At 49.2% G+C, this 26,100-nt stretch overlaps 2 protein-coding genes across 2 annotated transcripts; one reads left to right on the top strand and one right to left on the bottom strand.

Moving 5' to 3' along the window:
- Positions 1-238: 238 nt before the first annotated feature.
- On the bottom strand, positions 239-13,678 carry FIBP (FGF1 intracellular binding protein). The gene is made up of 11 exons (XM_058160274.1): positions 13,614-13,678; positions 12,398-12,546; positions 11,071-11,269; positions 8,931-9,057; positions 7,941-8,041; positions 6,651-6,784; positions 6,219-6,327; positions 4,806-4,869; positions 2,409-2,495; positions 1,816-1,913; positions 239-565 (listed from the first exon to the last, which is right to left on the bottom strand). The coding sequence occupies exons 2-11, from the start codon at positions 12,480-12,482 to the stop codon at positions 496-498; spliced, it is 1,074 nt and encodes a 357-aa protein (XP_058016257.1). The 5' UTR covers positions 12,483-12,546; positions 13,614-13,678; the 3' UTR covers positions 239-495.
- A 7,867-nt stretch (positions 13,679-21,545) lies between these two features.
- CCDC85B (coiled-coil domain containing 85B) lies at positions 21,546-25,873 on the top strand. The gene has a single exon (XM_058160278.1). The coding sequence runs from the start codon at positions 21,761-21,763 to the stop codon at positions 22,514-22,516; it is 756 nt and encodes a 251-aa protein (XP_058016261.1). The 5' UTR covers positions 21,546-21,760; the 3' UTR covers positions 22,517-25,873.
- Positions 25,874-26,100: the final 227 nt, after the last annotated feature.

Here is a 26,100-nt window from a genome sequence, read left to right as displayed (position 1 = left end):
CCTGCTCTAATTCAGCCAACCGGGGCAGCCAGGGCAGAGATTTTCTTTTCAGCAAAAGCCCCCACAAAAGACAGCCGGTCCCCCCCCCCAATTTTAATTCAGACAGCTGAAACCCCTCTCTTCCCTTGCTGGATCGGCTGGACAACAACCCCCATAATCCCCCACCGGGCACGGCCTTCTGTCTTTTAAGACTCAGTGCTCCTCGTTCAACCAGCCAAAAATCAAGCCACGCGCCAGCTTGGGATGAAGCAGATTCTTTATTTCATCTGAGAAACAACAACAACAACAACTCCTCAAAATAATTGACTAGTCCTCATTGTCAAAAGGAAGGGGGATAAAAAAGATAAGGGGGAGGGGAAGGATGAGATTTGGGTGACCGAGGAACAGGGCCCTTTGGCCTTGAGGGTGTCTCTCCCGAAATAAATACGAACATCTGGGTTATTATTATTTTTTTTAATTAAAGAAACAAAATCAAAATTGTGTGTGGGGGGGGTTTTAATCGTGGTATATCTTCAGCAGGCAGGCTTTGAGGGTGCCCATGTAGCGTTCCCAAAGAGCTTGATGCCTGCAAGAGGAGAAAGCCAGAGGTCGGAAAAAGTCGGGAGGGTTGCAAATAAGTGCCAGGTGGTCCTTGACTTACGACCGTTCCTTTAGTGACCCGTTCAGAGTTACAACGGTGCTGGGGGGGAAAAGAAGTTAACTTACGCTTGTTTTTTTCACATTGACGACCGTTGCAGCGTCCCCATGGTCACGCGATCCAAATTCGGACGCTTGGCACCGCTGGCTCGCGTTTATGACGGTCGCAGAAAGTCCCGGGGTTGTGTGAGCCCCCTTTTGCGACCGTTACCAACGTGCAAAGTCGATGGGGAAGCCAGAGTTACTTAACAACCGAGGGTGACTAATTTTAACAACGGGCGGTGATTCGCTTAGCAAACCGAGGCAAGAAGGGTCGTAAAATAGGGCAAAACTCACAAGTGTCTTGCTTAGCGTCATGCATTTTGGGCGTAAGTCGAGGACTACCGATGAAAGATAACTTTGCGCGACCGAAGAAAAATTCTGCCTACGGGGCGGTCCTTGACTTACCAACATTTATTTAGCAACTGTTCAAAAGTTACAACTGCCATTGAAAATAGTGACCTACAGCTGGGTCCTCGGACTTATGACTGTCATGCATCCCCGTGGTCAGCGGGATGCTGCAACTGGCTGTAAATGCAGATGTGTTGCTGAGGGCCCGAAGGTCGATCACAAATGACTGCGGAGGGGCCCCCGACCGTCAGAACTTTGAAACTGGATCGTTTGGGTGAGTCGTAACTTTGAACGGCCACTGAATGATCAAGTCGTAAGTCAAGGACTTCCTGTGACACGAGAGACCGTGCCAATAGAGGCAGTCCTCGACTTACGACAGTCCATTTAGTGGCCGCTCAAAGTTAAAACAGCACTGGAAAGAGTGACTTATGGCCGTGTTTCACACTTACGACCATTGTAGCATTTCCCCCCCATGGTCAACGTGATTTACGTTCGGATGCTTGGCAACTGACGCACACTTAACGACGGTCGCAGTGTCCCAGGGTCACGTGATCCCCTTCTGCGACCTTTCTGGGGGAAAGCCAGATTCACTTAACAACCCCGTCATCAACTTAACGACCGCAGGGATTCGCTTCATTAAAAAAAAGTCCGTTAAAAACGGGGGAAAAAAACTCACTTAAGCCAAGGTCTCGCTCAACAACGGAAATTTCAGGCAGGCCCAACGGAGGTCGTAAATCGAGGATTACCCGTACTGCTAACAAAGCAGCGTGTGAAAGGCGTTTTACACACCTGAACACTTCCAGCGAGTGTGCGCTGGCCGTGTAGTGGGTCAGGAAAAGCTGCACGTCATTGGAGCTCCATTTGTCCGACCGAAATGGCTCTACAAACTTCCGGAGGGGTAAAAAAAACAAAAAGAGAGAAAGAGAGAGAGAAAAAAAAAGAAAAAAGATCAAGCTTTCCTGGTAGGAAAAGTGATAATTTATGAGCTTTGGAAAGGAGTGACTGGGCTAGGCTGGCTGGGGGATTCTGGGAGATGAAGTCCACCCATCTTAAAGCAGGCTGGCTGGGGGATTCTGGGAGTTGAAGTCCACCCATCTTAAATCAGGCTGGCTGGGGGATTCTGGGAGATGAAGTCCACCCGTCTTAAATCAGGCTGGCTGGGGGATTCTGGGAGATGAAGTCCACCCATCATAAAACATGCTGGCTGGGGGATTCTGGGAGTTGAAGTCCACCCATCTTAAATCAGGCTGGCTGGGGGATTCTGGGAGATGAAGTCCACCCATCTTAAATCAGGCTGGCTGGGGAATTCTGAGAGTTGTAGTTCTAAAAAGTATAAATGTTGGGCACCCACATTCCCAGGGCTTGGAAGTGACTCACGCTACCTTTTCCACTAGATCGATGAAAAAATCCCGGACGTCTTTGCTGTGCGTGAGCTTCGAGGCGATGTTGATCAAAGCCCGACTGAGATTCTGCAAGAGAGATAAATGAGTGAGATGGGCCACTATATAAATTTAAATTAAAATGATAAAACAGAAGAAAACAAAAGCAAAGTAAAATAAACATAAAATAATAACATTAAAATAACATATAAAATTTTAAAAAAATGTAAACAAGGGAATCACGAGGAGTGTTCCCAAACCTTAGCAATTTAAAAGATCTGTGGACTTCAACTCCCAGAATTCCCCAGCCATCCATGTTGCCCAGGGAATTCTGGGAGTTGAAGTCCACTCATCTTAAAGCATGCTGGCTAGGGGATTCTGGGAGTTGAAGTCCACCCATCTTAAAGGATGCTGGCTAGGGATTTCTGGGAGTTGAAGTCCACCCATCTTAAAGCATGCTGGCTAGGGGATTCTGGGAGTTGAAGTCCACTCATCTTAAAGCATGCTGGCTGGGGAATTCTGGGAGTTGAAGTCCACCCATCTTAAAGGATGCTGGCTGGGGATTTCTGGGAGTTGAAGTCCACCCATCTTAAAGGATGCTGGCTAGGGATTTCTGGGAGTTGAAGTCCACCCATCTTAAAGGATGCTGGCTAGGGATTTCTGGGAGTTGAAGTCCACCCATCTTAAAGGATGCTGGCTAGGGATTTCTGGGAGTTGAAGTCCACCCATCTTAAAGGATGCTGGCTAGGGATTTCTGGGAGTTGAAGTCCACCCATCTTAAAGGATGCTGGCTAGGGATTTCTGGGAGTTGAAGTCCACCCATCTTAAAGGATGCTGGCTGGGGAATTCTGAGAGTTGAAGTCCACCCATCTTCAAGGATGCTGGCTGGGGAATTCTGAGAGTTGAAGTCCACCCATCTTCAAGGATGCTGGCTGGGGAATTCTGAGAGTTGAAGTCCACCCATCTTCAAGGATGCTGGCTGGGGAATTCTGGGAGTTGAAGTCCACCCATCTTCAAGGATGCTGGCTGGGGAATTCTGGGAGTTGAAGTCCACCCATCTTAAAGGATGCTGGCTGGGGATTTCTGGGAGTTGAAGTCCACCCATCTTAAAGGATGCTGGCTAGGGATTTCTGGGAGTTGAAGTCCACCCATCTTAAAGGATGCTGGCTAGGGATTTCTGGGAGTTGAAGTCCACCCATCTTAAAGGATGCTGGCTGGGGAATTCTGGGAGTTGAAGTCCACCCATCTTAAAGGATGCTGGCTAGGGATTTCTGGGAGTTGAAGTCCACCCATCTTAAAGGATGCTGGCTGGGGAATTCTGGGAGTTGAAGTCCACCCATCTTCAAGGATGCTGGCTGGGGAATTCTGGGAGTTGAAGTCCACCCATCTTCAAGGATGCTGGCTGGGGAATTCTGGGAGTTGAAGTCCACCCATCTTAAAGGATGCTGGCTAGGGATTTCTGGGAGTTGAAGTCCACCCATCTTAAAGGATGCTGGCTGGGGAATTCTGGGAGTTGAAGTCCACCCATCTTCAAGGATGCTGGCTGGGGAATTCTGGGAGTTGAAGTCCACCCATCTTCAAGGATGCTGGCTGGGGATTTCTGGGAGTTGAAGTCCACCCATCTTCAAGGATGCTGGCTGGGGAATTCTGGGAGTTGAAGTCCACCCATCTTAAAGGATGCTGGCTGGGGAATTCTGGGAGTTGAAGTCCACCCATCTTAAATCATGCTGGCTGGGGAATTCTGGGAGTTGAAGTCCACTCATCTTAAAGGTTGCTGGCTAGGGAATTCTGGGAGTTGAAGTCCACCTGTCTTAAATCATGCTGGCTGGGGAATTCTGGGAGTTGAAGTCCACTCATCTTAAAGGATGCTGGCTGGGGAATTCTGGGAGTTGAAGTCCACCTGTCTTAAATCAAGCTGGCTGGGGAATTCTGGGAGTTGAAGTCCACCCATCTTAAATCATGCTGGCTGGGGAATTCTGGGAGTTGAAGTCCACCCATCTTAAATCATGCTGGCTGGGGAATTCTGGGAGTTGAAGTCCACTCATCTTAAAGGTTGCTGGCTATGGAATTCTGGGAGTTGAAGTCTACCCATCTTGACACATTGCACCAGAAAACCTTTTTAAGCTTTTTTTTTAAAAAAAAATCTTTTCTACAAAAGCCACATTTTGTGGCTCAACTGGAGGGTGTTTTTTCCCCCCTCCAAAGCGCAATGGCTCCCCCGTGTGGCCAGCCCATAAATAACAGCTCACAAGCATTTCCCGATTTATAGAATTCTGGAGAAAAACTCAAGATCCTGTCTGGTTTTTCCCCCCCCCTCTATTACCTATCAAGGAGGTTGTAGGAACAAAAAGGAGGTGTGTCAGGATTCGAACTCTGGGCTTGAGTCCCAGCAGGGCCCACCTTAAAATTGGCTTCCATCTCACTGAAGACTGAGATTTTCCCCCGTAGCGCTGTGCAAACCAGGCTGTAGAGTTAAGTATAAAAAGGAAGAAGTAGGAAGAATGCAGGAAAATTCAGAGAAATTCTAAACCCTCTCCCCACTCAAGTGCCTATTTCAAGGTTGGAAGGGACCTTGGAGGTCTTCTAGTCCAGCCCCCTGATCACCCAGGAGACCCTGTATAGTTCCAGACAAATGGCTGTCCAGTCTCTTCTTAAAAACCTCCAGTGATGAAGCACCCACAACTTCTGGTGGCAAGCCGTTCCACTGGTTAATGTTTTTAAAAGCTATCATAAAAGCTTCCTCCCGAAACGTGTAGCCCCTCCAAGGTGGCGATTCTCCTCCCAGCAAAGGTTTAAACCCAAAGTGAAAAATACAGGGGATTCTTCTGGTTACAACTGTTAACGGAGGCTGCCCACTTTGTAAATCGAAGCAGTGGTAAAACAGGGTTGGCCGTAGGGCCGGCAATGATTTTACAATGTGTTTGTGTGGTGGTTGTTGAGCCAAGCCATTGTTCCCTGCGGCGTGGTTTTGCCAAAAAATTGGAAATCGGCGCTGATTATTTGGCAAAAACTGTGGTTAAAAACACAGTGGCGCGAATGCAGGATGGAGCAAATGTCTGTAAAGACGGCTTTGCTGCTCAGCATTCAGACGGTAATTGTGTGGAATGTTAGATCCATAAATCCCTTTATGAGGCAGGTCATAACTCTGAGGTAAAGGTTCCCCTCGCACATACGTGCTAGTCGTTCCCGACTCTAGGGGTGCTCATCTCCTTTTCAAAGCTGAAGAGCCAGCGCTGTCCGAAGACGTCTCCGTGGTCAGGTGGCCGGCATGACTCAACGCCAAAGGCGCACGGAACGCTGTTCCCTTCCCACCAAAGGTGGTTCCTATGTTTCGACTGGCATTTTTTACGTGCTTTCGAACTGCTAGGTTGGCAGAAGCTAGGACAAGTCACGGGAGCTCACCCCGATACGGGGCACTGGGGATTCGAACCGCTGAACTGCCGACCTTTCGATCGACAAGTGGCCTTAGCCACTGAGCCCTTAACTCTGAATGGGCTGCTAAAAGGACCAGTCGTCGTTCTGCTCTTTGTCTCTCCAAATCAAGGGACAAGTCGCTAGTCCTCAGCGTTCTCCGAGGAATGAGACTGCCTGTAGCTTGCTAAGGAACTTTGTTAACCTTCCTCTATCGCTGAGGTTGAACCACTCAAAAGTCTTGGGACAGAATGAAAAATTGTACAACAGTTTTTTACTTCGTAGCGCCTCCAGCTGGCGCCTAACAGCTTACTCAGGAAAAGTGCAAAATTCCAATTTGCCTTGCGCCAAAGCTTTGGATATTCTGCCAAGCCCCCTCCCTGGACCCCTGCCCGTATATACCTCTTGTGCAGATCTAGTAGATCTTTGTCGGCAATCAGAACTTTTAACTCTTTCAGGCCCTGTAAAAATTCTTTATCCAAGTCGACGTCCATGTCATCCACATTGGTGTCTGCCAGGACAGATAAAGTGAGTCATTTATGGATCCGTTTGGTTGTTTTCCCGGCTTCATAAGGAACCCAAGGCAGTGAACGTATGTGATGATAGATGATGGCTAACCTTTTTGCCGTCGCGTGCCAAAAGCAGGGAGAGTGCGGGGGGGGGGGGTGTTTCATGCACATGCGTGTCCCACCCATAATGTAATGCCCCCCCACTCGCCCTGGGACGGGAGGCCGAGGAGACTGACAGGAAGCCGCAGTAGAGGGCCCAAAGAGCCGCATACGGCTCCGGAGCCTCAGGTTGCTGACACCGTCCCTAAAGGATCTGTCCTCTTACCCATCGCCCCCAAAGTCCAATTCTCGATCATCTGTTCAGCGCAGTAGGCAAAATCCTCGAAGCTCAAATATTGTAGTTTCTTCTTCCCGGTCTCAAAGCGGCTGTTGGCGAAGAATACGATGGCGGCGTAGTCCCTGCGGGTGGGGGTGGAGAAGGTTTCGGGGGTTTAAGCCAGGCCAGCTTAACCACTAGGTGGTTAAGGATAAAGGGAAATGGCCTTGACCTATCAGCCCAAGTCTTGCGTCTTGCAAGTCCATTTGCGCACAAAAAAGCTGCATTTCTGCTTAAGAGACAAACCGGCTTCTCTCTCCAAGCTGCAGTTCAGATGCAAAAGAGATTTCCTTATTCTGTGTATTTCTCGAGAATTCTCTAGCTTTTACTCCCACCGCAATAACAGGGATCCTGTTTTTGTAAAAGACCATTGAAAGTCAGGTTCGAAGAGATGGTCAGATTATTACAGGCAGGCCTCGACTTACAAACAGTTCATTTAGCGACTGTTCGAAGTTACAACAGCACCAGAGGTGGGTTTCGGATTATGTTACTACCAGTTCGGCGTGAACGTGCCTGTCTTACACACATACGCCCGGCCTTCCGCACATGTGCCCGAATTTCAAAATTGTGCCTAAATAGGATGGCATAGAGCTGGGGCAGGCACACCCACAATTTTCACAATCGGTTCGGGCGAACCGGTACGAACTGGTACGAACAGCACTGAAAAAAGTGAGCTATGACCGTTTTTCACACTTACAACCGTAGTCAGACCCACCCACCCACCCACCTTTATGGTCACACGATCAAAATTCGAATGCTTGGCAAACGGGTTCGTTTTTATGACGGTCGCGGTGTCCCGGGGGGGAGGGGGAGTCACGTGATCCCCTTTTGCGACCTTCTGACAAGCAAATCAATGGGGAAGCAGGAATCCCTTAACAGCGGTTGTTACTAGCTTAACTGCTGCAGCGGTTCGCTTAACAACGCTGGCACAAAAGGTCGTAAAACGGGCCTTCCCCACCTCCACCAGGCCCTCCGGAGATAGGAAACAGCCTGCTTCCCTATTGCAGATGGGCCCAGAAGGCCCGAAAATCAGCGGAGCTGAGCTCGTGTGCCCACAAATATGGCTAAGTGGGCCCACAAATATGGCTAAGCGGGCCCACAAATATGGCTACGCGTGCCATCTATGACACGCGTGTCATAGGTTCGCCATCACGGTTCTAGTCCAACCCTCTGCCCAAAATACAGAGTCCTAATAACTCTACCTTGAGCACGTTACATCACGCATGCTTATTTTCATACCTGGCTAACCGATCGGAAAGCAAGAAATGCTGTTGAATATTTTCTACTAACGATCCGCGCAGTTCCTCCACGGCTTTGAAAACACGCTTGAAGTTGTCAAACTGAAACGGAAGGGGAAAAAAAAAACCACACCACTTTATGCCATCGTGGGAGACAAACCACGCTAGCTTGGGGTTGCAAAAAAATAAAATAAAATAAAATAAAATCAGGAGTGGGGCTGCACCTGGTCCGACTAACCAATTTTATTTTATTTGCATCCCATTGGCCCGCCAGGAGCCAGAGGAACTGACAGCAGAGTCGGACAGTGAGGAGGTTGGGGAGGAATTTGGGCCAGTCCTGGGGGCTGGGGAAAGCTCGGATAAGGCCTCTGCGTTGGAGGCAGAGAGGGGGCCAAACCCATCTGATAGTTATGTGCTGCCTCCGGAGTCCGACAGCAGTGAGGCCGAAGAACAGCAAGAGCCTGTTCCCAGTTGTGCGCATGCGCAGAGCTGCCAGGAGACAGGAACGATTAAGGAAACAGGGTCGACTTTGGAGTAAGGCTTGGAGATGACATAAGACATAAAAGAGAAGCGAAAGGGACGTGAGCTTTTACAGGACGCAATTAGTTTATCCGGCCGATTCAAGATTTGAAAATTCTGTTTGTGACTCTGTGCCAAGTTTGGCCTTGCCCTGCCTCTGGAAATTAGCTCTCTGGCAGCGTTCCAACGTGTGATAGGTGGGTGTTGATAACCTTCCTCTGAAAGACTGTTTATCAAGTCTTTCAGACTATAAATGAAAGTAATTTAATAAAAGCAGTTTTGTGGGACTAAGATTGTGCTTTATACTTTCTAAGGAAGCCTAGGTCAGAACATTACAAAAAAACTGTAATACAAGATTCCGGATCATCAAGCATCTGGAAAATATATTTGCCTTTCACGCCAGTCTGTTAAAGAGTTACTGAAAGCAGAGAAAAAATTCCTAGTTTTGGGAATTGAGACGCCCCCAACTTACCTGTCGGCGACAACTTTTAAGAGTCACGCCAGTTTTGGCACTGATATCATCCAGATCTTTCTTGGTTCCTTTCGATAGCTTTTTTCCCAGCACCTCACGGACAAAAGCAGCATTGAAGGCGTAGTACCTGGGAAGGAATAAAACATTGCTACTACAGGTAGTCCTCGACTTCCAACAGTTCGTTTAGTGACCGTTCAAAAGCTACAACGGCACTGAAAAAAAGCGACTTTTCACACTTTATGCAGTACCCCTGGGGTCACGTGATCAAAAATTCAGGTGCTTGGCAACTGACTCATATTTATGACGGTGGCAGTGTCCCAGGGTCGTGTGATCCCCTTTTGCGACCTTCTCACTAGCAAAGTCCATGGAGAAGCCAGGTTCACTTAACAACCGGTGTTAGTATAATTTACAATATCTAAACCTAGTAACACGCATCTAGACATATACCTACATTATATACACAAATATATGTATAGTAATGGCCAAAATTGTGGAAACCTTTTGGGAAAAGTGTATTTCCTAAAACTAGTTACTAAGACTTTTTTTTTTGGAGTAGTACCATAAAATTATGTATCAATGGAAAGATAATTTAATCAAGAATGTAATGCAATAATTTTTATGAAGGATTTGAATAGCAAGGATTTGACTGCTATTAGAATAGCAGTCACAGAAGAAAGAAAAGTGAAACACGTAGAAAAAACGAGAGATACAAAAATGATCGCCATAGAAAAAAACGAGATATGCGAAGTTTATCACCATGTCAGTTAATCCCTTATTGGGTAACCTTTAGCATGAATTACGGCCTTACAATGTCTTCCCATGGAGTGAACTGAGTCTTTTAGTTCTGCAGCTGTTCTCATGTGAAACCAAGATTGAAGGATGGCTTCTATTAACTGGGGTTTATTGCTGGGTCGCTTCTGACTAATAAGTTTTTTTAATCAGATCCATAGATTTTCAATTGGGTGAAGGTCTGAGCTATTCCCAGAATATGATTCTCTTGCAACTCCCAAAAAAGTGGTGTTATTAGCATCAAACCTCAAAAATACACTTTTCCCAAAAGGTTTCCACATATATTTCCCCCCCCCCCAATACACAGACATGTAACCTAAGATAGATATACACCTAATAACTCACCTACACTTATAAAAAATATACACTAAATAATAGTGGCCTCTGTGGCTCAACAGGCTAATGCAGCCTGTTATTAACAGCAACTGCTTGCAATTACTGCAGGCTCAAGTCCCACCAGGCCCAAGGTTGACTCAGCCTTCCATCCTTTATAAGGTAGGTAAAATGAGGACTCAGATTGTTGGGGGGCAATAAGCTGACTTTGTATATAGTATACAAAATGGATGAAGACTATTGCCTGACATAGTGTAAGCCGCCCTGAGTCTTTGGAGAAGGGCGGGATATAAATGCAAATAAAATAAATAAATAAATAAAATAGCTCTCTTTCTGCCTCGGGTCATGTGACACTTTATTCCAAAGTCAGATTAATTCAGAAAAATGCTGTGTTCTCCCTTTGAACTTGATAGAACATAGAAACATACATCTGGAAGGGACCTGAGGTCATCTAGTCCAACCCTCTGCTCAAGCAGGAGATTTCACACAGGCAGTCCTCGACTTTACAATGATTCATTTAGCAACCATTCAACATTACAGCGGCATTGAAAAAAGTGAATCCCAGCCGTTTTTTCAAACTTAACAATCTTTGCAGCATCCCTAGGGGTCAGGCGATCAAAATTCAGACGCCTAGCAACGGGTTCATACTTATGACCGTTACTGTGGCCCAAGGTCACGGGATTTCCCCTTTTTCAACCCTTTGGACAAGCAAAATCAATTGGGCAGCCAGTTAGTAACGTCGTTGTTAGTAACAATGACGTTGCTAACTTATCAACCGCAATGTTTCACTTAACGAGAGAAGTTTTGGGCTCAATTATAGTCGTAAGTCAAGGACCACCTGTACTGTTTCAGACAAGTGGCTGTCCAGTCTCGCCTTGAAAATCCTCCAGTGACTCACCGGACCGGATTCGCATACAGTACTTTGCAAAACAACAGCTGGGTTGCCAGAGTCTATCTAACTGAGTGTGTGGCCCAAATCCAACTCGGTGGCCATGTTACCCACTATTTGCCGGCCCACCTTTCGATTAGCATCGTCTGCCGGCAAGGCGGGATCTGGAAAAGCAGCTGGTTCAGCAACTTGGGAGGAGAATGGAGGAGACGCTCCAGCATGTAGAAGGTGCGGTAATGGTCCATGGTGTCGCTCTGGAGGACGTCAACCGTGGCGCCGGTCTGCTCCAGAATGCCAGATCGCAGCCGGAGAGAGACGGCATCATCGACTGGAGAAAGCCAAGAAAGGAAAGTTTGTCTCAAGAAGTGAGTTTCGCACCGGGGGAAGATTTGTGGACTGCAAACATTCGTGGCCGGCTTTAAGGCTAAGGTAACCGATCACAGCCGAGAAAAAGCACGCACAATTAGCCACAATGACATACATGCAAGAATCCAGTTCATGTTCTCCTAGGTTGCCAGGATTGGGACTTTAGAGGTCATCTACTCCAGAGTTTCTCAAACGTGGTAGATGTTCTGATCTAGGCTTCCCCAGCAGCACGAAGCCGAGTCCTCCTCCCAATAAACCCCTTTTATTTAATTTATAGTGAATTCTTTTCCAGCAAAGTCTTTCCTCTTCCACAGTCTTTCAAGATAGTTCACAATTACCGACCTTTATCGGGCTTGGAGAGTGGCCAGGCCAATATCTTTCAGATGCTCGCAATACTTGGCAAGCATGCAGTAATGAATTAATTGTCTCCTGCAAACTCCACTCCCCTTTCATTCCTCTTTTATTCCCTCTGGGAGGGGCCATTCATTGTCCACCGGTGGCCTTACTCCCAAGTCAACCCGTGTTCTTTAGCTGTTCCCTTCGTCTGGCAACTCTGCGCATGTGCACCCTGGGAACAGGCTCCAGCTGTTTGTCTGCCTCACTGATGTCTGATTCCGAAGGCAGCTGACAACTGTCAGATGGCCCTGGCCCCATCTCTGCCTGTGACGCAGAGCCCTCATCAGGTAGCTTGAAAATGGGTGGACTTCAGTTGCTTCAGAATTCCCTAGCCAACATGTTTTAAGATGGGTGGACTTCAACTCCCAGAATTCCCCAGCCAGCATGCTTTAACAGGGGTGAATTTCTACTCCCAGAATCCCCTGCCAGCATGTTTTAAAATGGGAGGACTTCAACTCCCAGAACTCCACAGCCAGCATGCTTTAACAGGGGACAGACTTCAACTCCCAAAAATTCCCAGCCAGGATATTTTAAGATGGGTGGATTTCGATTCCCAGAGTTCCCCCAACCAGTTGAGGAATTCTGGGAGTTGAAGTCCTTCTCATCTTCAAGACTGCCAAGGCTAAGAAACACTGTCTCATAATTGACTTTTTCATGAGAAACAGACAACAGAGGTGAAGGACCAAAGACTTACCGGAATATCCATCTAGCCATAGTTGGTAGACTTCTTCATCGATCAAGGTGGTGTTCCCCACAAAAATATCCAGATTGCTGGTCATGATTAATGGTGTCCCTCTCTTCTGGCATGGAATGTCTTGCAAGCATCAAGCTCCACCTCACAGCCTGCAAGGAAAGCAGAGAAGTCAAGTTTCTAGTCCACAAGCACTTTTGCCACCTCAGAGACCTTCTCAGCCAAAGCAAGAATTCTTCCCACATTTGGAGTTTTCCCAGCCTGGTTGTTAAGTTCTTGTGTTTTATAGGTGTTTGGGGAATTCAACAGCCTAAGGCCCCCCCAAAAATATTGAAGTGAAGGATGGACATTTTTTAAAAAAATAAAACCACTCTATGTCTCCACAGAAAGGAAGACGGGAGAATGGTGAAACCCGCATCTGAAAGCAAGCACAAGTGGTGTCGAAATGTATTAAATTTATTATTATTTTTAAAATATTTATTTAAAATGGTGCATGTTCACAGGCAGAGTCGTCAAAATCCTGCTTGATTTTTACACATTTTGGGGGGGGGGGGATGGACCCCTTTAAAAAAAACACACACACACATTTTTTCCAAAGCTTTCTTTGGAAAAAATGTGCGGGCATTTTTTTTTTTAAAGGCGATTTTTCATGGGATTGAATAGCCATGGCAATTCAATCCCATGAAAAAAAATGCACTCTAGGAAAGGTGCAAGTCTTATTTTTAATATTTCAATTTTATAGGAGGAGTTAAAAATCTGATTAATATTTATCACAGCTGTTTTTTTCCTCTTTTCTTGTGCTTTTATTATCTTTATATTATTCCCCTCCTCGCTTTACGGCTTTATTATTTTAATATTTTAAAAGATTATTATATTATATTATATTATATTATATTATATTATATTATATTATATTATATTATATTATATTATATTATATTATATTATATTATTATTATTATTCCCCTCCTCGCTTTACACAGCTTGGCCAGCCATTTCTGCTCCCTTGAGAAAGGGAAGAGGCGAGGCACTCTGTACATGCTCAGAGGCACCCAACCCTTGGAAGACAAAAACACCCCTCCCACCCTCTTGCTGGATAGAGCCTCCCCGTTTCTTCCCGGCTCGTTCAGCGGACAATAAGCCCGGCCAGCCGAGCCCCAAACGGCCCCCCTCGATATCCATCCATTTCTCCCCTTTCCAGCTGCAAAAAAAATCCCACCAGCGGCCATTTGCAACTGGATGGAGGCCTGTCACGTGACCCACTCCGGGCAGAATATCTTCCGGGTCGCCGCCTGCCTGGATGGGATATGCGCATGCGCTGCCTATTCTTTCTCTCCCGCCCCCCACCCCGCCGAATTCTTGATTTCCATCTTTACCATTGGCAATGGCGGCGAGTTGAGGAAGATCTCAGGCGGCGTTTGCCAGTGGTAAAGATGGAAACGGAGAATACGGGGGGGGGGTTAGAAAAGAAAAAGCAGCGCATGCGCAAACTCCGTCGATATCTATAGTTTATGGGTCATAACTATAAGCCTAGGATGGGGTTTATGGGAGTTGTGATCCGATGCCTTTCAGAGGAGGCTTCCTTAGGGTGGTTAAGCCTTCTGGAAGGAGCAGCATCAAATAAACTTTTAAACAGTATACACGCACATAAAACGGGACCTAAAATGGGACTGGAAAATAACTAAGGACTAGTAACATGATCAATGAGTTTTGTGCACTTTTCAAAAAATTGATTCCTTTGGGCTTTGGGACTGGAAATAGTGCTGAAGCTGAGGACTAGAAGCATGATTAATTCATTGTGCATATAGTCAAAAGAAGATCACTACTCATGGGGCTGCAGTTTGATAAAGGCAAAGGCACTGAAGGAAAACATTTGTGGAGGGAAAATGAAAAAAGTGTTTAAAACTTTGGCTTTTAAATCTTTTTTTAATTTGGCTTTTAAATCTTTTTTTTTTTAGTTTGGCTTTTAAATCTTTTTTTTTTTTAGTTTGGCTTCTAAATCTTTTTTTTAGTTTGGCTTTTAAATCTTTTTTTAATTTGGCTTTTAAATCTTTTTTTTTTAGTTTGGCTTTTAAGTCTTTTTTTTTTTTTTTTGGAGGTGTGGGGGGAATAGCGTTTGACAAAGCTGTCCTAAAGAGGAATTAGACTTATCCCCCTCCAAACAAACCCATAGAAAATTGGATTTAAGGGGAAATTTATTTTTAACTCACGACTCGCCCATCAAGCTAAACCTGGTTTGTGATAGTTCAACCCTTGGATTTTAAAATATCAAGATGTGGGATCTTATCCTGCAAACTAAGACAATGCTCACTTAGCACAAAGGTTGCTGCCGGGCAGGATGTGTGAGAGCCAGCCAAATGCGCCACCAATGATTCAGAGCCAATTTCCCACAAAATGCAAAGGAAATTACTTCTCCCGGAGCCAGACAAAGGCGCACATCCTTCCTGAACCCTTTAGCAGAGTTCACACAACCCAAGCCTTGCATGGGCCAAGCCACAAACCGCAAAATGTGGCAACCTCACCCCTTCTCCGCCCTCTTTCGGGGACCTAAGCCCAGAAATTCTACCCACCCCTTGGATGTTCCCCACCCCCGGTTGAGCCCATCCACACGACCCGCTGGGGGTTGCTAGTTGTTCTGTTTCAAACGGCAGATTGCTTGGCACAGACAGATAAACTCCACGGGAAGGTATCGTGCAGATTACTTTTATTCATCAGGCATTCTCTAAACCAGAGGTTTTCAAACTTGGCCGCTTTAAGACTTGCGGACTTCAACTCCCAGAATTCTCCAGACTTGGCCGCTTTAAGACTTGTGGACTTCAACTCCCAGAATTCTCCAGTCAGCATAATCCATAGTCCTGGAGTCAGGGGAAGGCCTGGACGAGGGCTCTGTGTCGGAGGCAGCGATGGGGCCAGGGCCATCTGAGAGTGATGTGCAGACTCCAGAGCCTCCAGAGGCAGAGAGCAGAAAGGCAGAAGAACAGGAGGAGCCTGTTCCTAATGCACACATGCAAAGAGCTGCCAGAAGGCAAGAGCAGCTAAAGCAAAAAGGACGACTCAGGAGTAAGGCCAGGAAATGATTGGCCCCTCCCATAACTTGCCTTCCATTGAGGACCTGTATACTGCACGAATCAAGAAGAGGGCCGTGAAAATATTTGCAGATCCCTCGCATCCTGGACATAAACTGTTTCAACTCCTACCCTCAAAACGACGCTATAGAGCCCTGCACACCAGAACAACTAGACACAAGAACAGTTTTTTCCCAAAGGCCATCACTCTGCTAAACAAATAATTCCCTCAACACTGTCAGACTATTTACTGAATCTGCACTACTATTAATCGTTTCATAGTTCCCATCACCAATCTCTTTCCACTTATGACTGTATGACTATAACTTGTTGCTGGCAATCCTTATGATTTATATTGATATATTGATCATCAATTGTGTTGTAAATGTTGTACCTTGATGAACGTATCTTTTCTTTTATGTACACTGAGAGCATATGCACCAAGACAAATTCCTTGTGTGTCCAATCACACTTGGCCAATAAAAAATTCTATTCTATTCTATAAGGCTTAAAAGAGCAGCAACGGCTCTTCGGTTCTTTGTAGAAAAGCAACGTTGATTCCATTGCTTGTCAGCGTCTCTTGAACTTTGAGGGGGGTTTTTTTGCCAAGAAAAGCCTCTGGCAGGTTGCCAAAGACAGCAAAGTTTGGGTGATAAGGCCGAAGGACTGTCCATGAAAAATTTATTTTTGGACTAAGCTGAGAATGAATCAATTCTCAGCTGCTTTAATAAAATAAGTTTGTTCAGGACTGAATTGTGTTTGGTAATCACTACTTGGGCCTCGGTCACCAGAGGTGTTGGGAAGCAGTTGGAACTTGTCTCCATTGTTGCTTATACACGTCTTTGGGAACGAAGTCCCCTAATGGTGCTGACCGGCCGCCTGTCTTCTGGGTTAGCAAGGTGGCTGGGGTGACAATAGTTGGATTCTCAGCGTCCGAGGAAACTGGAACCAAAGGTCAAGCGTTGATGATAGCTGCCACTTCTGCCGCGAGGGTGGTGAGGATCTCATGCCGTCAGCGTGGGTGCCTCCGTCAAAACGGAATCTAGGATTTTGCGGGCTATGCCGATCATACGTTCCCATGCTCCTCCCACATGGGATGCACGGGGAGGATTAAATGTCCAGACACAGTTATGGGCCTTTAGGTCGTCGTCGATTGCTGAATCGAGGTGAGTGCCTTTGTCGATCTGTAGTTCCTTGCAGGCTCCTACAAAGTTCGTTCTGCGGCCATATCTAAACGCCTCGACTGGGCCTCTGTAGCCTTGGAATCTTCTTAGAGCGTTGGATTCATTGACGTCAATGTGAACAGCTCGAATGCTAAGACATGTGAAGAGAACGGCCCAACGTTTACTGTTAGTTTGACCATCTCTGGTCCGGGGAGGCAGACACTGACCAAGGGCCAAAGACGTCTAGACCTACATTGGTGAATGGCGGTCCGGGATTTAGACGCTCAGGTGGCAGGTCAGCCATCAGCTGGTGTTGTGTCGCACCCCATTGTTTGCAACAATGCAGGCACCAACAGTAGCGATGCGCCTCTTGGCTCCCACGATCCAGAATCCGGTAGCTCTGATGGCTTCCTTCTGTGAAGTAGCGGCCTTGATGGTGGACGGTTTCGCGGTGGAGTTGGAGGAGCAGGTTTGTCACATGTTGATGAGCGGGAAGGCTGGCCGGGTGCTTTGTAATTTGGGGCTATTTTAGCCTTATCTAGATGCCCCCCTCCACCTACTCGAAGTAAGTCGTGGCTGTCAAGGAACTGGTTCAGCTTCAGGAGCGGATTACGCTTCAGGATAGCCTTCTTAGCTTTTAGACACTTGAATACTACTGGGTATGCGTCTCGGGGCACACTTCGTAGAACAGATAGAGAATGCCATTCCCAACAAGAGCAGGATTTCGGCTTCGGATCTAAGGCAGGAAAGTGATTAGCTGTTCTGTTTCCCTCCCCCCAATACTCCCAGCAAAGAGTCAGTCAGAGGCCTTCTTTTCTCCTTTTATTTACATAAATAGATGTCCTGGCCACGTCTACCCACGGGCCTGCCAAGTTTCTGGAGATAACGAGGAAATTATAGATAAGGCCAGAATTACTCACGAATATATTCTTCCCTCCATTGATACAGTTTGCCCGCGCAAATTCATTGCTTTGTCCAAGACAAAAAACCAGGAAGTCCCGCCTCCTATTTATAGTCTCTGCAGATGTCACTGCATGACAATTATGACTTGGCTTTATCCCAACGCTGCTTCTGCTGCGCGCGCCGGTCACGCCTGCACAGTCTTGCATCACTCCAAAACTGTTCTTGGGGCGTTGCCAAATCAGAAGAAGGCTCCAGAGAATCAGGTTTTGCCGGCCCCTCCTCCTCCCTTTGAGTGGGTGCCAGGGAGGGAAAGGGCTCAAGAGAAGCAGGGCTTGCCAGGTCTTCTCCCTCACTTTCTGAATCATCCGAGTCCAGGAGTCCGGGTCCAGGAACCTGGGTCACAACATTAGCCATGTGCCTCAGGTGAGGTATGGCGCTTGCTACCTCTGGTGTTGAAATCTTGACTGCGAGTTTCTGGTAAGGCGTCCCATTCTAGCAACGGCGGCAGTGGGAATTCACAATTCACCCTTTAACCACTAGGGTGCGTTGCTGAATACGGGGCCTCTTGTTTGCAGATGAGCCACCAGAGGGCGCTGCAGCCTAGACTAACGCTTGGGAGTCAACTGGTTAGGGGTTAGGGTTTCCCTTTGATGATTGGGGTCCCAATTTGGACTGTGGGTGCCTTGCAGACTTTTGCCAGTTTTTGCAAGAGCCGAGGAAAGAAGCTAGATAGTAACTTTATAGTTTCTGCTCTATAGGAACTTCTGGTCTTGCCGTGAGCATTCCAGTTCAAATGGAGCTCGGCTTGATCCTGCAAATCTGCTCCTGCTCTCCGTTAAAATGCAAAATGGGGCAACATTCTTACTTTGTGCAAAAGGAAAGGCAGGCAAAAACCCCTCATTCTCACTCTTTTTGTTTGCAAGTGGCAAACTCCACGGAGAAGGTCCCATGCAGATTTCTTTTCATTCATCAGGCATTCTCCAAACTATAACTCACATTCACTTTTGAGGTGCACGGAATCTATTCCCAATTCATGTAGGTGAACATGAGATAGATTGTCCGCATGGGGGGAGAGAGAGAGAGAGAGAGAGAGAGAGAGAGAGAGAGAGAGAGCGAGCAAGCAGCAGGTAGCAAGCCCCGGCAGCCAATCAGAAACACAGAGGTGACCGCGTGACATAAAACTACATTTCCCAGAAAGCAATCTCTTAAAGGGATAGCTCTTCATTCCTTAATTCCAGTTGCAATGGATGACTGGGAAAGCCAGACCATATTGTGACTGAGGCCCAAGTACTGATTACCAAACACAATTCAGTCCTGAACAAACTTGTTTTATTAGAACAGCTGAGAATCGGTTCCTTCTCAGCTTAGTCCAAAACAAATTCTTCATAAACAGTCCTTCAGGCCTTATCACCAATCTTTGCTGTCTTTGGCAACCTGCCAAAGGCTTTTCTTGGCCAAAACCCCCCTCAAAATTCAAGAGACGCTGACAAGAAGCAATGGAATCAATGTTGCTTTTCTATAAAGAACTCAACAGCTCATTGCTGCTCTTTAAAGCCTCATGGGAGGGGCCAATCATTTCCTGGCCTTACTCCTGAGTCGTCCCTTTTACTTTAGCTGCTCTTGCCTTCTGGCAGCTCTTTGCATGCGTGCACTAGAAACAGGCTGTTCCTCTGCCTCTTTGCTTTCCGCCACTGGAGGCTCCGGAGTCCGCACATCGCTCCCAGATGGCCCTGGCCCCATCTCTGCCTCCGACGCAGAGCCCTCATCCAGGCCTTTCCCTGACTCCAGGACTGGCCCATTGTCCTCCCCAGTCTCCTTACTGTCCAACTCTGCTGCCAGCTCCGCAAGCCACTGGTGGACCACAACAGATCAGAAGGAAGGCTGAGCGCCAAAGAATGGAGGCCTTTGAACTCTGGTGCTGGAGAAGACTCCTGTGAGTCCCTTGGACTGCGAGGCCATCCAACCGGTCAGTCCTAGAGGAGATCAACCCTGACTGCTCTCTAGAAGGCCAGATCCTGAGGAGGAAACTCAAATCCTTTGGCCACCTAATGAGAAGGAAGGACTCCCTGGAGAGAAGCCTAATGCTGAGAACGATGGAGGGCAAGAAGAATGGGACGGCAGAGAATGAGGTGGCTGGATGGAGTCACTGAAGCAGTCCGCGGGAGCTTCAATGGACTCTGGAGGATGGTAGAGGACAGGAAGGCCTGGAGGAACGTGGTCCATGGGGTCGCGATGGGTCGGACACGACTTCACAACTAACAACTCTTAATTCCTAAACTATTTACTCTAACCAGCACACTAGTCCTTCCTTACCCCTGCAAACCGCCGAATTCAGATCGTCCTTTGGCACCAACTCCTCCAAAACAGCCCCCATCCCTGCAAGCATCCTACACCACCGGGACCCCCACTCTATTTCCATCCCCACACCCCCTGCCACAACCCCGCATCCCTGCATGGAAATCACAGAGGGGGGGGGAGGGGGCGATGGAATCCGTTTGTCCAGCTCTTGCCAAGCTGCAGAAGGCTGATGGGTGTGACCGTGTCCCAGACCCCCAGAGTGGATGGGTGGGTGCAGGAGAACCCTTAATCCGGATTTCAAGCGAGGGGGGGGAGGTTGCAAGACAGCTCTGTCCCCCCCCCCCACCCCTGCCCCAAATTCTCCGCACAGAAACCACTTTGGGTCACAGAGGGAATCTGCTTGCCAAGCTGCAACAGGCTGCCTGGGGCTTCCAGACTTGTGGGTGGGTGGGTGGAGGAGAGCCCCCCCTCAATCCGGATTGACAACCGGGGAAAGGTTGCAAGACAGCTCCGTTTCCACCCACCCACTCCCCAATTTCCCCCAGCTTGGGAAAACCAGCTATGCTTTCCCGTGACATCCGCCCGTCCAGCCCCCCACCCCTGCCCCAAATTCTCCGCACAGAAACCACTTTGGGTCACAGAGGAATCTGCTTGCCAAGCTGCAACAGGCTGCCTGGGGCTTCCAGACTTGTGGGTGGGTGGGTGGAGGAGAGCCCCCCCTCAATCCGGATTGACAACCGGGGAAAGGTTGCAAGACAGCTCCGTTTCCACCCACCCACTCCCCAATTTCCCCCAGCTTGGGAAAACCAGCTATGCTTTCCCGTGACATCCGCCCGTCCAGCCCCCCCCCCACACCTTTGCATGCACCCGCGTCCCTTGCCAAGCTGCAGAAGGCTGCCGGGGGGGTGGGGATGTCCCAGATCCCGGAGTGGGGTGGGTAGGTGCAGGAGGACCCTTAATCCGGATTGCAACCTGGCAAAGGGCGCAAGACAGCTCCGCTTCCTACCCACCCACCCACCTACCCACGCCCCCTGCCCCAACCCCCGCATCCCTGCGTGGAAACCAGGGCGCGGGGGGAGGGGGGCGGATGGAAATTCCGTTTGCCCGCGACTATGCCAAGCTGCAGAAGGCTGCCCGGGGAGGGGGGATCTCAGACCCCCAGAGTGGATGGGTGGGTGGCTGCAGGAGGACCCTTAATCCGGATTGCAAGCGGGGAAAGGGTGCAAGACAGCTCCGTTTCCTACCCACGCACCCACCCACTCCCCAATTTCCGCCAGCGATGTTTTCCCCCACGCCCGCCCCCCTACCACCCCCTTTGCATGCACCCCGCGCCCCTTGCCAAGCTGCAGAAGGCTGCCCGAAGCGGGGGGCGGATCCCAGACCCCCAGAGCGGGTGGCTGGCTGCAAGAGGACCCTCAATCCGGATTGCAAGCGGGGGGAAAAGGTGCAAACCAGCTCCCCTTTTCCCCCACTCCCCAATTTCCCCCCAGTTTGCAAAACCCCAGCGCCGCTTCTTCTTTTATCCGCTCCGTCCGTGCGCGCGTTGCCAGCCTCTCCCGCTCTACCCACCCACCCACCCACCCACATTTTTTCCTGTGTTTTTTTTTTTTTTTTTGCACCGACAGTATCCTTTCCCCTCCCTTCCCTCCCCCTTCCCCTCCTCCTCCTCCTCCTCCGCGCAGGCGCCCTTCTCCTTTCGCTGCACCTGCCTCTGGCCGGGCGGAGGCGCAGCAGCAACAGCACAGCGGCGGCGGCAGCGGGCGGCGCCTTCCTTTCCTTCCCCCCCCCCCCCCCCCCCCCCGCCCGGCTCCCGGTTATCCCGGTGCAGCGATGCAAGCGGGGCTTCCTCCACCGGCCGGCCAGCTTTGGAAAGATGCCGGGGCGGCGTCGGCGGGTGGTTGAGCGCTCGCATTGCACCGGCCGGCATTGAAGGCGCGATGTTCCCGGCGCCTCCGCCCGTCGGCCGCCCTTCCAGCCCACCGGCTGCCGGTGTTGCTGCTGCTGCTGCTGCTCTTCATCCTCCTCTTCCTCCTCCTCCTCCTCCTCTTCCTCCTCCTCCGCCGCCTCTACCAGCCTCCGATGCTCCGGCGGGCGAAGCCGACCTGTCCGGTTGCAGCAAGGAAGAGCTGGTGCGCCGTTTGCGCCGGGAAGAGGCCGAGAAGCTGGCGGCGTTGGTGCAACGGGGCCGGCTGATCCAGGGCGTCAACCGGCAGCTTCAGGAGCACCTGCGCGAGATCCGCGAGCTGAAAGCCGTCAACGGGCGGCTGCAAGCGGAGAACCGGGAGCTGCGCGACCTCTGCTGCTTCTTGGACGAGGATCGGTTGAAAGCCAAGCGGTTGGCGCGGCACTGGCAGCTTTTCGGGCATCAGGCGGCGCAGGTGTTGCGGGACGAGGTAGCCGGTTGCCTCCGCAAGCTGGCCGGGTTGGAAGGTTTGCAGGAGAGGCTGGCGCAGGACAACCTGGAGCTGAAAGAGCTCTGCTTGGCGCTGGAGGATTGCGCCGCCGCCGCCGCCGCCGCCACCGCCGCCGTGGTCGTCGTCGCCGCCCGCCCCGATGCCAGTCCCAGCCCGGGCGGCGGGTCGTCGGAGCTCAGCTTGCCTTGCGGACCTCGCGATCTGGGCGACGGCAGCTCCAGCACGGGCAGCGTGGGCAGCCCCGATCAGCCGCACCCGGCTTGCTCCCCCGACGAGTGATGGTGCTGTGGATGCTGCTGCACCGGACGGATGGCAGCCTGGAGCGTGGGAAGACGGCAGGGAAGGATGGATGGGTGGGTGGATGGATGGATGGATGGATGGATGGATGGAAGGAAGGTACGGCCATCCACCATCCACCACCGCCTTCCCCTTCCCGGAATTTTATTTAACAAGATATAGGTTGACCGTCTTGGAAGGGACCTTGGAGGTCATCTAGGCCAACCCCGCCCACCCATGCAGGAGACCCTACACCATTTCTGACAAACGGCAGTCCAATCTCTTCTTGAAAGCCTTCAGGGATGAAAAAAATAACAGATGAACAGAGTTGGAAGGGACCTTGCAGGTCATCTAGTCCAACCTCCACCACCTGCCCAAGCGGGAGACCCGACATCTGCCTCTCCCTAGGATGGAACTCACAACCTCCTGCTGGTGAGGCAAGAGGCCACCAGGTATGGGCATAACAACTATCCGAAGAGTTGCGGCCATCTAGGCCAACCCCCGGCCCACCCATGCAGGAGACCCTACACCGTTTCTGACTAACGGCAGTCCAATCTCTTCTTGAAGGCTTCCAGGGATGAAATAACAGATGAACAAGAGTCGGAAGGGACCTTGCAGGTCATCTAGTCCAACCCGCCGGCCCACCCAAGCAGGAGAACCTAGACCATGTCTGACAGATGGCAGTCCAATCTCTTCTTGAAAGCCTTCAGGGATGAAAAAATAACAGATGAACAGAGTTGGAAGGGACCTTGCAGGTCATCTAGTCCAACCCCCACCACCTGCCCAAGCGGGAGACCCAACATCTGCCTCTCCCTAGGATGGAACTCACAACCTCCTGCTGGTGAGGCAAGAGGCCACCAGGTATGGGCATAACAACTATCCGAAGAGTTGCGGCCAAATGCAGCCAGCTTTCGGGATCGCACAGGACGCCTCGGCGAGGGTTTTTTGTTTTTTTAAATTGAGAAGGCATAATAATAATAATAATAACGCCATTTGGCAATTTGCTTGGCACCGCCGGCTGGTTTACCTCCTCCACAGTTTCTGATCTTTCCACACGCACACACAAGAAAGGGATCTCTTCTGGGGATCATTCGAACCCGCCACCACGCTTGGATTATTGGGTAGGCCGGGCACCGGAAAATTTCCTTGGAAGGCGGCTGGATGGGGAAAAAAGCAGGATCCGTTCCGAGAAGAAAATCTTGTCGCTAATCTAGTGAGGAATTATTGTGGCTAAAATCCCTCTTGAATGAGTTTGGGGGTGGGTGGGTCTCGCAGGAGTCTTTGCTTCAGTTGGCCTGCTGGGTGGCCTCCTCTCCCCCCCCCCCATCACCATTAAAAGACCATTGGGGCCGGTGACTTTTCTTCCTCTTCTTTCATGACTTCCTCCACCCAGATTGGAAAATTCTCTGCATCTCGTCCTACCAGGCGGGCCTACCCTGCAGGGCCGGTTGTTGGGAGAAAGGCGACATTAAGGAGGAGAAATCTGCCTGCCTGCGCTCTTGATTTTTTTTTTCCCCTGCAGGAGCTAGAAATCAGACGGACCAGTTTGCAAATTTGGGGAGTGGCAACTTGGCCAGGAAAGGAAGCACCATTTTGTAGTTTTATTCTTGCTATCCGAAACTGGCGTGTTCAGAAATGTAGTTATAGCCTGAATTTTTTGGGGGGTGGGTGAGGGAAAAAGGGTTGTCCGATTCCTTGGGAGATTTTCCCCACCGTTTTCGACTCCCTGTTTTTAATTCCTGCAAGAACAGGTCCCCGAGAAATCATGCAAAGAGATCCATGGGGAACTCCAGAATGGACTTTTAAAGGCTACTGCATAAATAAACCCTTTGTTCTGGATTTTTTTTTTTGGATTATGATAGGATCAAAACTACATAAAACAACAACCCAGCAGGTTAAGCTACGGAAAAGTTAAACCCTTGGGTGCAAAATACGATTCAAAAACACTGCAGCTGTGTTGAGTGACAAGCAACGGCTTGGCAGGAGTTGAACAGCGCTGGAGGGCGGGGGGTGCAAAATTTTTAGGGTGCACTGTTGTGCGTGGAAGGATAGACTCCACTTGCCCACCCACCCACCGGGTTCCCTACTGAGGGACAAAAATTGCCAAACGATTTCAAAATGTATTTGGGCGCGCAATGTCGGCTGGGCCTTTCTCAGCCGAGTTTTGCAGGCCGCGAAACGGATCGCTGCACTTTGCAAAAGTTCTGCTAGTGTTTTAAACCTTTTTTCCTTTCTACCCAGGGAAACGTAAGGCTGTGGGGTGGAGGTGGGGGTGTTTGAATTTCGATAGAATATATGCAGGGGAGGGTCCCCATTTTTTTCTCTCTCTCTCTTTCCGATGAGCAATATTTCAAAAAAATAAAAAATCCATCTTTGGATCACCCAAAGATGGAGCTTTAAATAAGGAGGGTGGTCGAGGGAACTCCTTGCCACTTGGTTGTGTCGCGTGTGCCAAAATGGAATTTTTTTAGTGCAGATTATGGGGTGGGGTTTATTATCCTGGTCGCAGATGCTGGGTGCCCCCCTCGCCCCATTCACCCCAGAGAGGGCGAAAGGAAGGGCTGGAGGATTGCGCTTGGGCTGGGGGTGAAAAACGGGGAAAGGCGCCAGTGACAGGGAGTCCTCGACTTACGACCGCAATTGAGCCCAGAGTTTCTGTTGCTAAAGGAGACGTGTGTTAAGGGAGTTTTCATCCCTGCTTTTACGACCTTTTGTTTCCCCGGTTGTTTAAATGAATCTCGGCCGTTGTTAAGTCAGTCCCACAGTTGTTAAGCAAATCGGACCTCCCTCTTGACTTTTGCTGGTTACGAGGTCATAAAAAGGGGATCACGTGACCCTGACCCTGTCGTAAATAGAGGTCAAATTGCCAAGCAATTGAATTTTGACCCACGGGGATGCTGCAACGGTCGTTAAGTGCGAAAAACACTTTTTTTAGTGCTGTTGTAACTTCGAACGGTCACTAAACAAAACCGTTGCGAGTCGAGAACTGCCTGTAATTGCCGAATGCTTGTGTCCGTGAAAGAGGCCTGGTTTCCCCCCCTTTTTAAACCGAAATTAAATCATATAACTGGTCGCCAGCCAGAGAACGGCCCTTTCCCAAAAATCCTGATTATTCTCTTGTTGTAATGCCAATTTTTTTTTTTCCAAGCCCTGAGCGAAGCTGAGTGGCAGGATTTTTTTTTTTAAAAGAGGAAACAACATCTGGTTAAATTGATAACGCCTGGAATCCCGAGCAGGACAAAGGAGGAAAGGGGCCTCTTAATCTTTTTGGAAAAAAAAAAAAAAGTTTCAGGGGTTCTTCCTCTTGAAAGCGAGAATGTTAATAAAACTCTTTAAAAAACCGACAACTTTGAAAGGGAGAATTTCTGTGTGGGTGGATTTGCGTTATTCCCGTGAACGGAGGTATGGAGGATCGTTCTTGATTAGGTATTTAGGCGAGAAAAACCCAAATACACAGGTATGGTATAGGACCGTGATGAGGAACCTATGGCACACGCGTGCCAGCCGGTGGGGTGGGCACGCAGAGCCCTTTCTGTGGGCACACGCACCGTCGCCAGCTGGTCTTCTGGGAGCCAGAAAATGGTCCG

Source organism: Ahaetulla prasina, chromosome 17 (genome assembly GCF_028640845.1).
Source record: "Ahaetulla prasina isolate Xishuangbanna chromosome 17, ASM2864084v1, whole genome shotgun sequence".
Classification (NCBI taxonomy): Eukaryota; Metazoa; Chordata; class Lepidosauria; order Squamata; family Colubridae; genus Ahaetulla; species Ahaetulla prasina.
The sequence above is the reverse complement of the archived record's forward strand: the minus strand, read 5'-3'. Positions and strand labels throughout refer to the sequence as shown.